The sequence below is a fragment of the Danio rerio genome, chromosome 13, assembly GCF_052040795.2.
Source record: "Danio rerio strain M-AB ecotype USA chromosome 13, GRCz13ab, whole genome shotgun sequence".
Taxonomy (NCBI): domain Eukaryota; kingdom Metazoa; phylum Chordata; class Actinopteri; order Cypriniformes; family Danionidae; genus Danio; species Danio rerio.
Genome location: NC_141033.1, coordinates 13,062,980 through 13,080,217, shown reverse-complemented (window position 1 = coordinate 13,080,217; position 17,238 = coordinate 13,062,980). Strand labels below are relative to the sequence as shown.

The following is a 17,238-nucleotide window of genomic DNA, read 5'->3' as shown; positions in this document are numbered from 1 at the left end:
CAAACAATGTGATGGGCATTTTATGGTAGTGAATGCCAAAGATAAAATGTTTTTAATTAGTTAAACCACATAACAATTAGAAAATTAGATGTATAATAGAAGATATAATAATGATGCTGGGCCACAAAATGTGCATCTATGAAATCATACTTACAGACCATCTCCAGCGTGTTGACATCAATGTTTCCACCCACCACTCCTCCTTTGGAGTCCAGTTTGGAGCGTCCCAGTCCAATAGACATGCTGATCTCACGGTCTCTGTTGCTGCCCACTGACAGACGGCCCTGACTCTTCAGCCCACTCGTTGTCCAACTGTTGAAACACACGCATGTGCAACAGTTAGTCATCATACTGAGCCATGTTAACCAGATGCAGGTATCAAAGCATATTAGCTGCTCGCTCGCTCATACGTATTATTGCCCATGACGTTGCTCATGTTCATCTGGACATTAAGCTGTTTCAGGTTGATGGCGAACACCACCAGCGTCTCCCACGGTGAACCCTGCTGCGCTGCTGCTTTTCCGTTCCGGAACGACGGGGTAGAGGTCTTGGTAACAGAGTCTGCAGGAGGCATATGCAACTGATTTAATACGCTTGCTCATTTGATGTTACGAAAGCTCTAACAGATGCCAGTGAACAACAAATGGTATTAATATACACCAACGGTTAGCTAAAATCATATCATAATCTTGATCATAATGTTAATGTTCATGCCTAATCTGGTCAAACATGGTCAGACAGCGATTCAGATTTCTGGCATGCAGCAGAGACTTTAGTGAACAAAAACAATTACTTAAATTACTGTGTCTGAAAAGTTATTTAATTACTCAATAATTAGTCTAATCACTTGACTCGATAATACGAAAATATCTAGTTGTCCGCCTTGCTTACACATTGCTTAATACACACAGGGTGTACAGCAATACGCAAATATCTTCACAAATAAAAAAGAATTAAAGGATTCAAATATTACAAAAATTATTATTTTTAGCCTACAGAAATATAAAAACCCAACTTTCATGCCTTCTTCATCTTGTGGGGGTTTTTCAGTTCATTCATAACAATTTGCTTTTGTATAATGTTATTATTATTAGCAGTATTATTTATTATATGCATATTAATATTTGTTTTATTAAAAACAAGCTTAGATTTGTCCACCTGTCATGTTTTGGACCATATGGGGCACAGCATGTGTATTTGGATATAACTACTTGGATATGCACTTAACAAACAAAAATAATTATGTATAGGCTAATGGATGTCTGTGTGTACAACATGTTTCCCTATCCACGAGAGTGAAAGTGAAAGTAAAGAATGAGCAGGCTCATTCTCGTGCTGCAGATGGTCTGTTTAACTGTTTTCTCGCTAGAGAAGTGTTCAGTTTTTCCACTTACAAAGTCCGCCATGTAAATAGCAAATGCGCTAAGGCGAGACGCAACTGAATCTTAAGGGGAATGGGAGATGAGACACTGATTGGTTTATTCTCAAAACACACCTATAACTTATTAAGAAAATAAGCTCAACCCTGTTAGACCATGCGCCACGGCGCAAAACGCATTTTTCCATCCTTAAAATAGCAAAAGTGGAAACTGACACACCCTTAATGCTTTTGTGGCCTGCGCTTTGGACTTGGATCGTCAAAATAGAGCCCAAAGTTTTCTGAGAGACTAACTGAATCATTTATTGAAAATGAAACAAAAAATAAATATGAGTACAAATTATAACGTTAGATTTCTACATTTAGCGTTATCAGCAACAGTTGGAGTAACAGTGAACTTTTTTTACAGTACTGAATATTTTACAATTTATTTTTATTCAGCTGATTATTTTTTCATGTTATTTTTTAATAAAATTACAGCTTCTAAGTTCTGTTTGTTAAAACCAAAAGTTTAGAAAGCAAATTACTTTTGTAACCTCCACTTATTGGCTGATCCGAAAAATGGTTTGATACAAGACAAAAAAAAAAAAAAAAGTGATCTGAACCATGACATTTGTGATCCGTTACATCACTAGTAACTCATGATGACACCCAACTTTACAAGCGGATATGCACATTTAGTAGTGTCAGAAATCAGTGTGTCAACGTGTACCTCTACGCGGTGCGGAGGAGTCGGATACGCTGCGGGTTCGTCCGGTGGCGGGTGATTTAAGGTGAGAGTGGCTTGGTGTGGTGTCAGTGAAGACAGAAGAGGAAGGGTGTTGAGTGGTCTGACCGTCCCACGTCCTCCAGTATGCTTTTCGGCTGGATTCAGGGGAAAGGTGCTGAGCGATGCTCTCTACAGAGTCTGGTGTAGCAGGACCTGAGGCTACACACACATACAGAGGATATATATCATCGATGCTTTTCAGAGTATATGCATGTTGATGTTCAGACACAGAAAAACATCACTGATGAAAAATTTAGGGCAGGTTTTAGTGAGAACATTCAGGTAAAATTTAATTAAAAATGTTTACTCACCCTTGATTAGTTCCATTATACTGAAGAAAGCTGGAAACCTGTAACAATTGACTTCCATTATATGTTTTGCTACTATGGAAGCTAATGGTTACAGGTTTCCAACATTCTTCAAAATATCTTATTTTGTGTTAAGCAGAACAAAAAAACTGAACTTAACGGAGTCAATGTAAGTAAATGATGACAGAATTAGCATTTTTGTGTTACTTATCCATTTAAAGGTATAATCTGAAAAAAACTGCCATTATTATTGTGAATGGGTTCTGTATAAACGGGGTGGTTACAAGATGTGCAGCACCTAAAACTATGGATACTGAGAGCCTGTGCTGGCATTTCTCCTGCAGTGTTGCTATCAGTGTGTGAAGAGAGGGTTGCATTGACAATCCAACACAATGGGCAGCACATTGAACACATTTTATAAGTTATCAGAAACTTGTAAATAACTCATGAAAGAATAAAGTTACTTTAAAACCAAGCACACCATTGTTTTTCTTGCGAAAATCCCAATAAGTCTGATGTGTCACATGACCATCTTCCTATTAAAAAAACAAAAGTTGGATAGCTGACTTCAAAATGGCCACCATGGTCACCACTTATCTTGAAAAGTTTGCCCCTCACATATACTAATGTGCCACAAACAGGACGTTAATATCACCAACCATTTCCCATAAGGTGTATCAATTCAAATGGCCCACCATGCATTTTAAAGGGGCTATATTGAAGAATGTCCATGCATTTATTGTCATTTTATTGACAATGTGTGAAGAGCTTGTATTAAAGCCAGACCTTCTCTTCACAGGTCATCTATAAAAGCCTTTAGACCAGTGTTTCTCAACTGGTGGGTCGCAACCCAAAAGTGGGTCATGGGAACATTTTCAGTGGGCCGTGGAGTGTGTGGTCAAAAAAACAACAAAAGTTTAATTTTAAACTTATTTTGCTTATATCAGACTTTTATTTTAAAATGCACACGCGATAACCGTACCGTTAGACATGTGAAACTTCATTTAATTATAGCAACAAATATGTCGAAGCGCAAGTATGACTTTGAATATGTAAGGAAGGATTTACATATATTGACAACAAAAACTTAACTTCAGTGTGTCATTTGTGGGGAGGTGCTCTCACAAGAGAGCTGGAAACCTTCTAAACTAAAATGACATTTAATAACCAAACACCCCAGTTGCAAGGACAAACCTGTGGACTATTTTTAAAGACGACATCTTATGTTATTATGACATCTATCTTATCCTAACATCTTCATGTTCAAAACTAGTAAAGGCACTCCGCGCATCTTACTGTGCTCACCGTGTAGCACAGACCAAGAAAGTGCACACAATAGCAGAAGAGCAAATAAATGGTGATTATGATAAAAATGGTTATGATTATTTTACTTTAATTTGCTGGTTTTATCTGTTCAGCAGGATCAATGTTCATGTTTTATTAACAGTTCAGTTTAGTAAATGGTAACTGAGCTTTACCTTACCCTAACCACTGTTTAAAGTATTTGACATTTTAACTTTGTAATATTTCTATAATTTGATACGTTTTGAATGACAGCTATAAAGTATTGTTTATTTGTAAGTCTTGGTGAATTTCTTATAATTTATCTGTCACTACTTGTGTATGTTAACAAATAAATACAAATTAATTATAATTGCTAAAATTAGATTATAGTTCCTAGAAATTTTGGTAGCTGCTTGATGACCATCTAAAAATGTGGGTCCCATGGCCAAACCAGTTGAGAACCACTGCTTTAGACTGATTTTTACATGATGGACTACAGGCCTAATTTAAATATTCAATTAGAATCAAAACCAGAAAGAGCTGTATTGCCAAGTGTAATAATTACACACACAAAGACTTGGAGACAAAAGCTTCTAGTACAGCAAGTACAAACATAGTGCAGACGTAAAGACAATAATAACAATAGTATTTAAAAAAGGAAAAAATAGCTAAAAATAAAATGTCCATAAACAGAATTGTAAATGTTCCAATGTGCTATTTATGGAATCACAGAATTAAAACAAATCATTTACTGGGATTTTTATTTTTATGTGAACTGTCACTTTTAATGCATGAATGCCTCATAAAGATTCATAAATTATAATATATATATATATATATATATATATATATATATATATATATATATATATATTTTTTTTTTTTTTTTTTTTTTTTTGCTTATTGTCCCCTTCTTTCTAAACAACAGTGCATAAAATACCCTTCATTTCTCAAAGCAGAACAGACTGATAAAATGTTTGGTCATACTTTATTTTAATGGTCCAATTGTTGAATTTAAGTTACATTGCAACTAATTCTCATTAGATTAGAAGTAGAGAGCTAGGTTGGTATTAGTGTAAGTTGACGTATTTGCAAATCAAGTATTAACAGATATAAAGCAGACATTCTATTAATACTCAAATGGACCATCAAAATAAAGTTATATATTTAATAATAATTATATTTCAATAATTTTTTTTTTTTTGGGTTGCTCCTGATACAAAAAAAATGGACTCGATTGTGATTTCCACAATTCTGCGTTACAAAAAGAAGGATTTTAAAATATGTAATGATAATATTCTAAATATGAAATACAGCACATTAGGTCAACTAACACATTAACCTTGTTAAAAAATAAACTTCCTGTGATTTACAACACAACACAACACAACACTTCCCTGACAAATTAAACAGTAATTTTCACTGTTACAGTGTATGGTGAGGTTGCTATTAGGCATCTTCTGGATCCAAAAACAAAAGAAGCAGCAGCAGAAAAAACGTGATGGAGAAATTGTTTATACACCTGAGCCAGCATGATCATTAAACAATCAACAGGACATAAGTGAAAACTGTCTAACGTGACAGAATCAAATGTCAAACTGCACATTTTGAGGGTATAAAGAGGTAAATGCTACACTTATGAACAGAAGAATCCATGTTTTTCAATTATGAGAGTATACATGTATTACCTGGTAAGTTGATTGTCTGGTCTCCCAGAAACAACCTCCGGGCTATGCTTCTGCGGTACCAAGCTCGCGGGAATGCAAGAATCTCACTCAGACGCCTCATGTCATATTTGAAAGATGCAGAACCAATATCACAGACGGCTACACAAAAGATAAAGGCATAAGATTTAGAGGCAACAAAACCATTCATCTTTTTGGGGTTTTATTATTAAACATACACTACATTTTAAAAAAAGGTTTGGAACTGGTAATGAATAAAGTATAAAAAAATTATCTTTTGCTTTAATTAGTATCTTACTACTATTCATTCATTCATTTTCATAACTTGTTCCCTTTATTAATCTGGGGTTGCCACAGCGCAATGGACCACCAACTTATCCAGCATATGTTTTACACAGTGGATGAACCTTCCAGCTGCAACCCATCCTTGGGAAACATCCATACACACTCATTCACACACATACACTACAGCCTACCCAATTCACCTATAGCACGTTTTTGGACTTGTGGGGGAAACCGGAGCACCCGGAGGAAACCCACACCAACACGAGGAGAACATGCAAACTACACAGAAAGGTCAACTGACCCAGCAAAGGCTCGAACAGCGACCTTCTTGCTTTGAGGCAATTGAAAAATATTTCAATATTCTGATATAATAATATTAATAAACATTTATAATTAATGCTGAAAGCAGTTGTCCCGATTAATATTTCTGTGATATACTTTACGTTCTATGATGAAAAGAATGTAATAAGTAATATAATATCAAAAATAGTAAGAATATTTTTTAATAATAACGGTTTTGTTTAAATGTAAAAGTCTTTAATGTCACTTTAATACTGATGCATACTTGCAAAAAAAACTATTAATTTTCTTTTTTTTAATCATCAATAATTAATTATTTGTTTTTAAATCATACCTTTATTGCACACCAGGCATTTGAAAGAACATTTAAATGTATAACCAGGGTTTCTGCAGGTTTCGTCAAGTCAAATTTAAGACATTAAAATTTTAAGACCATTATGAATGAAATTTCAGACTTCTACAAGGCTAGACGCTTTTTGTCCTCATCAAAAAGGTTTTAATTAATTCTTTCTTTTTTTTAAAGAAATGTTTTAATTAGTTTTTTCTTGATAAAACATACAATACAAATATATAACATGTATACAAGTTCTTCACAATTTATAAATTAGTTTGTTTATAATTTGTCAATTTAGAAAAAAATAAAAAAATTCAACAACCAGTAACAAAAGTATAATAATACTAAAAATAACAGTACAGAGCATAACAGGATAGATCTATTCATATTTCAAGTGAGAAAATGAAAATCTCACATATGTCTGTTTCCTTGTAATCGTCATTCATTTTGGCCAACATTTTCTTTTACGATACATTCTCAATCATGGATTCCATCCATAATTTAAGTGTAGGGCATTGAATATCTTTCCAAAACCTCAGTATTATACATGCTGCTGTAGTAATGCCTATAGTTATAAGGGTGAACTCATTATTTGTAATATGTGGAACCTCAGTTTTGCCACCTAAAAGGCAAATCCAGGGTGTACGAGGACTATTAAATCCCTGACATCTACCAAGTTGTCTTAATACAGACTCCTAAAAGGGTAATTACTTATTTCATAGCCACATACTTAAAATAATGTGTCAAGTAAACCCTAGCTGTATAAATACACATTTATTCAATACAACTTTTCTTTAAATAAAATTTGACAAGCTTTAAAAACTACAATACACAATGTATAATAGTCTGTCCAGGTTTGTGTCCTCACCACAAATGGGCTATAAATACATGGAGAACTTTTAAACAACTGTTTTTGTAAGGAAGATAATTAAATGATATTAGTAAATATAGTTTTAAAGAGTTTCAATCAATTGATTTTTGATGATTGGATTGGTGTCGCCTCAATTTACATGGACATGGGAAAATAAAGACCCGTTTAAAATGATTTAACACCTACAAGTCAATATTTCAGTGAATTAGGGACTTTTCAAGGCCTAAAATTAGGTTTTTGAAACGTAAAAAATGTAAATACATTTAAGAAAACCCTCATAACTTTCGAGAAAAAGACAAGGTAAGGTTACAATACTGAAAAACACCCCAGAACTTCGTTTTGAATATCTTACCTGAAATATTGATTAATGTTGTGTCCATTTTTCCACCCTTGCTGGCAATGAAAGTATCAATAAATGCTGGACATCCTGTGCGTCTCATCCTGGAAAGACTGACTTTAACAAACTCCAAGTTGATGGAGAGAGAGTCTTTCCTGCCCGTCACTGAAGAGGCCTCGTCCTCAACTGATCCTTAAAAAAATAAACAGTCATCTCATCTTTTAAAGTTTTTTAAAATACAATGCATTTTTATTTCCTCGAAAGCAGCAATGTCTCTGCATAGGGCTCTTACCCAGTGGTCCTGGCCCAGGTGGGAGGCCAGTTACTGCAGACTTCTGTTTGCCAGCTCCGTATGGATGAAATACATAGAGTGAGAAATCTGACATGCATGCGGTGAAACTCAGGCCTGACGAGTTAATGGGTGGGCCGGTGAGATCTGATTGGCTGCTATGGTGACGACTCCGCCCTAGAGGACTGCCTAACCCTGTGGAAGGTCCTGAGGAATGGAAGAAATAACCATTGACCAGTCAAAATAATGTACACTGAAACAAGCACTAAGGACCAAAGGTTTAGATCACACATAAGTACACATTTTTTAAGGTAGAATTCAAGTTCTGCTTTAGACATTCTGCTGATTACAAGTGGCAACAGCATGATAACTAGCATGCCTGGGTAATATCTGTTAACACTTCCCCAACATTCAGCTCACTGTTTCTTTACAAGTATCTTACCTTGCTCTACTTTCTCTATTCATATCATAATAGTTTAGTTAGGAAGTTAATTAAAAACGACAGATTTAAATGTACATAGTGTAAACCAGGGCTAAGGCCTGCCTTTGATTTGGCCCACTATCCCATTTGAGAAGAGAGAAATAACGGTTGGGGTGAATATCTTTGACAGAGATCATCATTTGCAATTTAATCTAACCTTTTGTTAGTTTGTTTTGTATTTTCTTCAGTTTTGTAAATGAATCTTATTTTTTTAAATGTGAATACTGTCACTGGACAGATAGGGGGCAATGCACAAGACTTAGCCGGCAAAGACAGGTGCACGCTTAAGTGTATTACGCATTGAACTTCATTGTGTTAATGGGATCGTTTAAGGTTATACTGTAATAAGTTGATAAAATCAATAGTGCATTAGGTAATTTAAAGCAATGCTTTGTAGTTATTTTTTAAATATTAGGAAATATTTAGGAAATACTCATGGAAAATAATACAGCTTGATTTATTTACCTTCAGCCCACAGCCCTCAATCAAGTAAGGTTTTTGGCCCTTTGTTGTTGGGTTTCAAATAAAAAGAAACTTACAGATAATTTACTTATTACATAATGGCTGTAAAATGACATTTTTGGCTAGAGGAAACCCTCTTTGTTTGTTTGTGTCTCCTTGCATGCAAATGAGCTTCTACCCATTTTACCAAAAGAGGGTGGAACCTTTACAACTTGTGCCTTAGTAACTCATGGTAAGACCGAACAAAACATCAGCATGCTTGTTAGTTTAAACTACTGAAACATGGTTTTGTGAATGCACATATACAAAACGCAAAACACTTAAAAGGGTGGTCCAGAATGTAATTTTAAGACTTGGTTGTGTTTATGAGATGCAAAGCAATGTGGGCTCATGTTTCACTTGAAGGAAATTGTGTTAGATTTTCATATATCTCACTTTGATTATACACAGCTACTCAGCTAACTTGAGAACGACTGATATATTTCCTAGTTCCTCTGAAAGGCCCGCCCTTAAGTGACTCTGATTGGTCATCGTCATAATGTACTGCTATTCGCGGATCGGCTCCACGTCACGCCCGTAAAAGCATGTGCTTTTCTACTGTGTAAACAATCAGTCAACCTCCTGCCTGCTCACTAAAATAAAATCTGACAAGTGTCTGTTACGAGTGAAAATGGGGTGCGGCTCCTTTAAGAGAGTTTGCCATTGTGTGTGCATCTATGTGTGTGGTGTGTGTGTGTGAATGTTGTCTGCATCTATGTGTGTGTGTGTGTGTGTGAATGTATAAACTTTTTGTAACAAGCGCATGTGCACGGGAATTTCTTTTTCTTTTTCTCTGATGCTCGGATTAAGTTATTTTCTGTAATATATCGTGACAAAAGAATAAAGCTCAAGATGTGGAATGCGACCTGTGTGAGCCTTGATTTATTTTTCTGCTGCTACCACAAGTCAGGTGAGCTATCCTGTATTTTTTTTTTTAACTCTATGCGTTACACAACGTCTTTCACATGTATCCGGAATATGCAGGTGTAAGTAATATGAATTATCCACATATCTTTTGCGACTTCATTATCTAATATGTTAAAAGCATGGAAAAGCTGCCTGAAGACAATCAATGCAGTCGTGCGCGCACACACATAATAGACACGAACATGCTGGTGGAGTGTGTGTGTTTACAGCAGTTTGACTGATAAATATGAATTTGTAGCTAAATCGTTTGCGGTGCAAAGCAGCATTTTGCATTGTTTACATCGTTGCTACAGCATACCGTTAACGCTAGACACTGTACATGTACATGATCAATTTAAACAAATAAAAACACTTACAGGTTGTAGTTCACAGCTTCTGCTTTGAGGAGATTTTAGCCGAATCCAGCTCTGAACTGGAAGAGATTCTGGAAGCTGTTTTGTCAAATCATGATTGCTGTGTATTTTATAATTCTCTGGAACATAATTAATATTGAACTGTAGGCACTTCTGTCTTTGTGTCGTGTCCTTTGGAAGCCCAAATACAGAAACAGACGAAGCTCTGTGGAAACTTCAGTGTTTGGACGCATTTTTAGCTTAATCTCTGCTATAACATTATAGCGCCTCTGGAAACGGCCCTAAGCTGCGATGTTTGTGTGCGTGGTAAACAAACCTTTGTGATCTCATAGGGGGCGGAAGTATTTTTTGTAGTCCCTAAAATTTGTTCATTGTAGGCTTTGCTAAGCTAACTCTGTAAAAACCAAAGTCTCTCTTTTCATAGAACTTAGAACTTTTTACATTCAGAGATGTTGTTAATGTTCAGACAGCTGCATTACACATCAACTAAAGTTTAAAATATGATATCATAGTGGACCACCCCTTCAAACTAAGATGTCGAGATTATGTCAAAAGATTTCATAATGTTGGTTATGGCTGTAGCATTGAGGTTGTATGCAAATCTCTGATTTCTCATCCTTAGTCAAAAGATCCTGCTTAATGTGTGTTTAAAGTGTCCTGTTTGGTATCGTTGCACTTCTCTTTTCAATTCATAACACATGATGCAGAATGCACAATAATAACTTACACGGCTTACATTCTTTAATACTGTGAGTTAAAGTTTTTTTCATCCCTTAAGAGTGGATCTTCATTTTGCATGAACGGCCCAAAGACAAAGAAAATCTCAAATGCTCAAACTTTGCCCTGGAACCATTGGTCAGTCAGGAGAAATCAGGTGTGACCAAAACAACGCTTTAAAATTTGACTGCAGAAGTTCCCCAAAAGGACACCTCCAGGAACGACCCTGTTTCTGTACCCGCGTGACTCACTGGAGCCTGCACTTATCTTTAATTTAGCTTAAAAGATTTGCACCTTTCTGGGTCCTCCGTTCTGCACCGCAAACGACAAAGGTCTTCTTAAGTATCTCCATCTTCCACACATAAAGGACACTCCCAAGAAGAGCAGAGAACCAATGCAGGTAGGCCTATTAAGCCAAGTTCACACTACAGGATTTTAAACATCAGCAGATCGCTGTGCCGTTCACACTACATGACTAGACTTTGTGTCTTTTAATCTCTGTGCTGTTCACACTACGCAACACTCTGTGAATGATCCACAAGAGGGGGGTCACACACTACATGATCTGACAACATCTCATTCCCCAACAGCTCATGCAAGTTACCAAACCACAGCCAATGAAATTTTGAGGGAGGAGTCGTCAGAAAAAGCTGAACACTATTGGCTGCTTGTGTGCTGATGACATCACTGACAGCATTTCAAGCTTTGGAGAAAGCATTTAAAAACATCGTCAAATCAGCTGATTTATCAGCGGATTAATCACTCATCTGCAAGTTTCGAGTGGATAGATACAGAGAGAGTTTTTAATTTTTGTAATTTTATAACTCTTTGAAATAAAACTAACATATCTATAACACCCTGCCGTTTTCTAACTATCAGTGTATTTCTTTCTGACATTGTTATTTTTTTATTACAAAACAGTAAAGAACTGAGCATTTCTGCCTTAAATTACCAAATTGGTCAAAATGACTGCAGGCATGTCTGATACTTTTCACTGTGACTTTAAATATGTGTGCATTTTCTTGCCTAGCAACTTCCTGCTAACATAAACAAAACTTTCTGATGGCAAAAACAATAATTTACTTCAGATATCTTTCAAAACAGCATATTGTGTGCTGTGAAATAGCTCCTGTTTGAAAGTGAAAATGAAAGCCAAGACCTTTAAGTGTTTTAGTATCTTAACTACATATTTATAGGCTGTATTACCAAAAAAAGATTATATTTTTAGGGTAATGGTGTCATTAAATATGATGCCTGACATTCAAAGCTTAATTTTAATATCTCAATAATAGCTTTGAATGTAAATATGTTGTGACAATATGGCGTTTTATATGAGAACGGTCAGAATGAGCAGTATGGTTATTCTAATAGTTACAGAATTCTAGTTCCACTGTTAATATAGCCTACTCTCATGTCTGTGCTTACGCAGAACGAAGCGAGTGCGTTGAAGCCCATTCTGACCAATCACAGATGTTTCTGCTGAGCTCCTGAGCACACAGGCATTCAGCTCATGCTGATATGCTCTCTCATTGGCTGCAGCTCGTCACTACATCTGACCACATGTGGGGTTGAGTCAACCGACTGCTCTGGAATATTCAGCATGCTGAATGTTGGATTTCCCTCTGCGAGGTGTCGGCGACGCGTCAGCGAGCCTCGTTGATGTGTTGTTCGGTAGTTCACACATAAAAAACAGCGAGCGCCGTGCACCCGCAGATTTCTTCCCGATCACAGCCTGATCTGTCGGCGAGCTCGTTAACTTCCAAATCGGGCTCAAATCAGGCTTAAAATCCTCTAGTGTGAACTAGGCATTAGTTATGCACTTTAAGCTGTGCCCCTTTTAAGGTGTTTCTGAGTCATGGGGGGAACTTGTTGAATTTTGCCATTCTTTACCTCTATATTTATCTTGCTTTTCTGTGTTTTTTATGCATGGTACATTTTGTTCGTTATGTGCTCGATTGTCTTTGTTTTGCTTCACAGAAACAGTCACTTTAATGATAAAAGATCCCTTGCTACCAGCTTAATTATAATTGTTTTAAACTTCTAAAACTAATTATCTACTCCACAAGAAGTATAATTTCCATTTTAAATAAATAAACAAATAAAGAGTCTGCTCAGCCAAGCAGACAAAGTCATTGTTATATTTATTTAGTTAAATTAACTTTAAGTTAATTCTGAATATTCATAATTAACAATAACTTGTTATAATTAATCATTAATATTCATCAAATCGAGCTAATTTTGTTATATGGCTGTGAATATAAACAGTAAATCACAAGCGTATCAGTATATTAAATAGCACCTATCAAAAAAAAAAAAAAACTAGTAAAACCAAACAGGCCTCGTCCCCTTAAATGGGTAATTATTGAAATTCAGAATACTGTATGAGTTCCCAGATTAAAACTCAGGCCTCCTATCATGACACCTGAGGGAGTTGGTGCTTATGGTGCAGAGGAGAGCTCTTACTAGAGTGGACTAAATTCATACCTTTACCTCCAGGCACTCTGTTGGCATTGTGTACTGATGGAGGTGTGGAGGAAGGTGTGTGCTGGCCCTCAGATGGATAGGTGGCACTGGTGGGCTCCAGCTCTCCCCTATTGGACGAGAAGACCAAGTCCAGAGAGGGAAGCTTCAGCATGCACTCCACTCGAGACATGGGCAGACAGCTGAAGCGGATCTGAGACGGCTGAGAAACAAACACAATGAAATCAACTTTCAACTATGAGATAAAGGTTAGGGAGTATTGCTCGGAGAAACGCTGGCATACCTGCACCCTGACATAAACTACAACATCCACAGGGAAGGAGGAGTACGGAGATGTAGCTGAAGACACTAGAGACACCTGAGACTCCTCAAGAGGCTCCACAGAGTCAAAGTGGCCCACATCTTCTTCATGAACATTGAGTGCTGCACAAACACATGCACACACATATATAGATTAACTATTTCCCTGCCTTTGACAAGATATATCAATATCATTAAGATATAACAGACAAGGCTTCCTTGCAGGTCAATAAGTTTCTATGGCAATCTGTGTTTTAGGTTCAGTATGGTAAGGGGTGCCTTAGCAATTATCCTGAATGAGTTATGGTTCTTTAGGGTCTCCTGGGTGTAATATATCAGAGAAAGTGTAGATCAGAACAGTTCTTCATCTTAAACACTACTTTACACCATTTTTACACACACAAGCACACAACATGCAATAATATGTGTTAGTGTATGAATGTGTGTGTCATATATAATTTATCTCTAAAATGCAGTAAATCTGGCTTAAATATACAGTAGCGGCCAACTTTATTTATTAAAAGCACTTCTAGAAACCAGAAAGAAAGCTGTAACTCGAAAGTGGCTACAACTCGAGAACCCCTACAAAATCTGAATAGTTTGAATGTTCAAAATATGGAGAGGATGACTTTTTTTATTAAAACTACGAATGGACAAATATCTGCAATATTGTGAGAAATTAATTGTAACTATGCCTTTAATTGTTGAAACTGATGTTTTTAACAATTTGTGACTTGTAAGGACATAAAATGCTCAACATATGCAAGTACACCCGTCACAAATCTATCTTTAAAACTCATATTTTAATAGGAAGCTATAAAATATTATATTTGTAAGATACATTAGATTAGTCAGTACTGAAGCCAAATCTGGAGCTTATCTAACAAAATAACTTACGATAACGGTCCAAAAACTAGCACACTCAAATTTATATGTTATAGAAAATATTAAATACAAATTAAAAAAAAAAAAGAAAAATAAAGAATTTTTTTTTTTTTTTTTGGAAAAATTTAGGTGAAATTTCCTAGGTTGTAATTTGCTTGAATTTAATTGTATTATTTTTCAATTTGCAAATATGTTTGGTGACTGAAATATTATTTTAGTAAATATATCTGTTTAATAAATCAGTTTTGTTTAAATGCACCAAAATACATTGCCTATATTCACGGAGAAATGGATTAAACATTAATTTTCAAAATAGGGTGTACTCAATTATGCTGAGCACTGTATTTGACCAGTTAACTGTTTATGTATATTCTGATGTTAATGTATTGGTTTCTTTTTTAAAACATGCTTCAGTGCTAAACACACATAAACTTGACTTGGGTGGGCCGCCCAGGAATCTTAACAACTGACCAAGTATATTTGGGGATATTTTTTTTTCACAACTATCATCCTTTTACACTTTTTTATATTTTTAATTTTTTAAAAATATTTTTTAACAGTGGAAAATTGTCTCTTGTTTACCCGTTTCATAGGCTACTGCTGGTTCTGTGTGCTCAAGAACTGTCAACACTCCCACAGACAGCAACGTGCTCTACAGACCCACAGACACATGCCTTTTTTGCACTTAAATCTTCAGCCGAGGTTTCTAAATCTTCTAATGTCTATTTGATTACGAAAGTTGCCTTGTATGCGTTTTTTTTAAGCTAACTGTGTACACAGCTGTGAGAGCAATGGAAACATTAAATAATCAATTCTTTAATAAACTACTCAGAAAAACTGAGTCACACACATACATACAAGGGGACGTAATAATAATAATATATTATATTAATATAATAATAATATATTGTTCAGAGATTTTGTCTGTTTGTATTCCTTTTATTTCTGTTATTCATTTCTCGTTTGCTGTATATTTTATTAATTTGATGATTAATGTTGTTAATATATTACATAGCCTATTTTGTACATATCTAAAATGCTTTGGCAATACTGTACAAAATGTCATGCCAATAAAGCAACCTGAACTTTTATTAACTTTTACAGTTAGAAAAGTATTTTGTTCATCAAGGTGCCATTTATTAAATGTAAAAAATATAGCTTTTATTACTATTACCATTAATAATAATAATAATAATGATAATAATTAATATTAGAGTAATTTTTGTAGGGGACTCTGAAGACTCTGGAGTAATGAAGCTGAAAAACCATCATTAAAACCACTGGAAAAAAAGATTAAATGAAATGATAAACTACTTTTGAACAGTTATTTTATAGTGCAATAACATTTTACAATTTTATATTTTTTTATGTATTTTTGATGAATTAAAGGCAGCCTTGGTGAGCAGGAGAAGCTTATTTTAAAACATTTAAAAATCCTACTGACCCCAAACTTTTGACCAGTAGTGTATATCTAGCAGAAAACGCTCTGAGGGTCATCAAATTAAAGTGAAAAATCGACAAAAAATAGCAGACTACCAAAAAAAAAAAATAAATAAACACGCTGGTGGGGAAAGAGTTAAAGAGTTAATATCAGCATATAGAGTGCACACCAACATGTCACAAAAATTTCATACTTTCTATTTTAACACAAAGTGAAATCTGCAACCGCACTGACTTGTGTAGTTCCTGTCGACCGGTGTGATGGGAATGGTTTCCAGTGCTTTCTCCAGGAAGTCCAGCAGACATGGGCTGATGACCATTTCCTCTGGCAGCGTTTGCAGGGCTACCCATGCATACAGCTTAGCCGTCTTCACCCCTACACCTGCCTTCCCTTTAGCTGCACACACAAACATAACATTGAGAACAATTAATCTTCGCTGCTAATTTATACTGTTCTAAAAAAATTCAGAAGATGCAAATTTTTTTTTTACCACCAAATGCAGCTAAAACACCCCAAAATTGTTTAAAACAAGCTTAAACTGAAATTAAATGTTGTAAAACAATTGAAAAAGCGCAATCTGTAGAAAGCAGAGTCCAGAAATGATAACACACACAAATCAATCTGAATTTTTTGTTTCAATGAAGAAAAAAATAGTCAGAGCAATATAAGTAAATGAAAGAAAAATATATTTATAAAGACATTGGTTTCTGTTTTAAATTTATTTTTGATCAAATAAACGTCACCTCTATTATTATAAAAATCACAAATCTGTCCTACTCCAAACATTTGTGAAGTACTGTAAACAATATTGCTTTTTTGTGTCTAGTTTTACCTGACATCAGCAACGTAAAAAAAAAAAATAAAAAAAAAAATCAACCCAACCAAACTAATGCCAATAATAAATAAAAACGAAAGCTTGTCTCAAAGCAAGCCATAAAAACCCAGCAGAAAAAGAAATTCTTGCAGAGGCAGCACCAATCCTAGATAATCATGCTCTACAGTGGAGCACAGAGAAGAGTCTGAGCGCATGCAGCAAGCCAGCGGCAGCTACGACAGACGACGAGAGAGTGTGTGTGTACCTGAAGGGAGAGGAGGGGGAGGAGGGGAGAGGAGTGTGTTTGTCTTGCCAGGGCCTGAGGCTGCTGGTGCTGGTGCAGGTGTTGGTGCGTCTCTCATACCATACAGCTTGGACTCTTTGGAGAGCGTTCTGGGAAGCGAGGATCCGCGAGAGGCATTGGGCGACTCCGTCTTCAGTGTTTTAGAGTTGTAGTGTAGCTGTAAATGAACAGAAAGTGGGTGTTGTTTCAGATGT

At 35.6% G+C, this 17,238-nt stretch overlaps 1 protein-coding gene across 51 annotated transcripts in view; it reads right to left on the bottom strand.

Annotated features, from left to right (window-relative positions):
* The window catches only part of bltp1 (bridge-like lipid transfer protein family member 1), a 202,041-nt gene that overhangs the window by 22,650 nt on the left and 162,153 nt on the right, over positions 1-17,238 (bottom strand). For 14 of the 51 annotated variants that reach the window (XM_087278190.1, XM_087278197.1, XM_087278205.1 and 11 more), the window contains 10 exons: positions 17,006-17,201; positions 16,161-16,322; positions 13,584-13,723; positions 13,304-13,502; positions 7,844-8,047; positions 7,567-7,743; positions 5,428-5,565; positions 2,091-2,306; positions 411-561; positions 155-312 (listed from right to left, as the gene is read on the bottom strand). In XM_087278190.1, coding sequence (XP_087134316.1) covers positions 155-312; positions 411-561; positions 2,091-2,306; positions 5,428-5,565; positions 7,567-7,743; positions 7,844-8,047; positions 13,304-13,502; positions 13,584-13,723; positions 16,161-16,322; positions 17,006-17,201 — 1,741 coding nt within the window. The remainder of the gene's footprint in view (positions 1-154; positions 313-410; positions 562-2,090; positions 2,307-5,427; positions 5,566-7,566; positions 7,744-7,843; positions 8,048-13,303; positions 13,503-13,583; positions 13,724-16,160; positions 16,323-17,005; positions 17,202-17,238) is intronic. The other 37 variants (XM_087278195.1, XM_087278207.1, XM_087278199.1 and 34 more) reach the window with 3 other exon arrangements.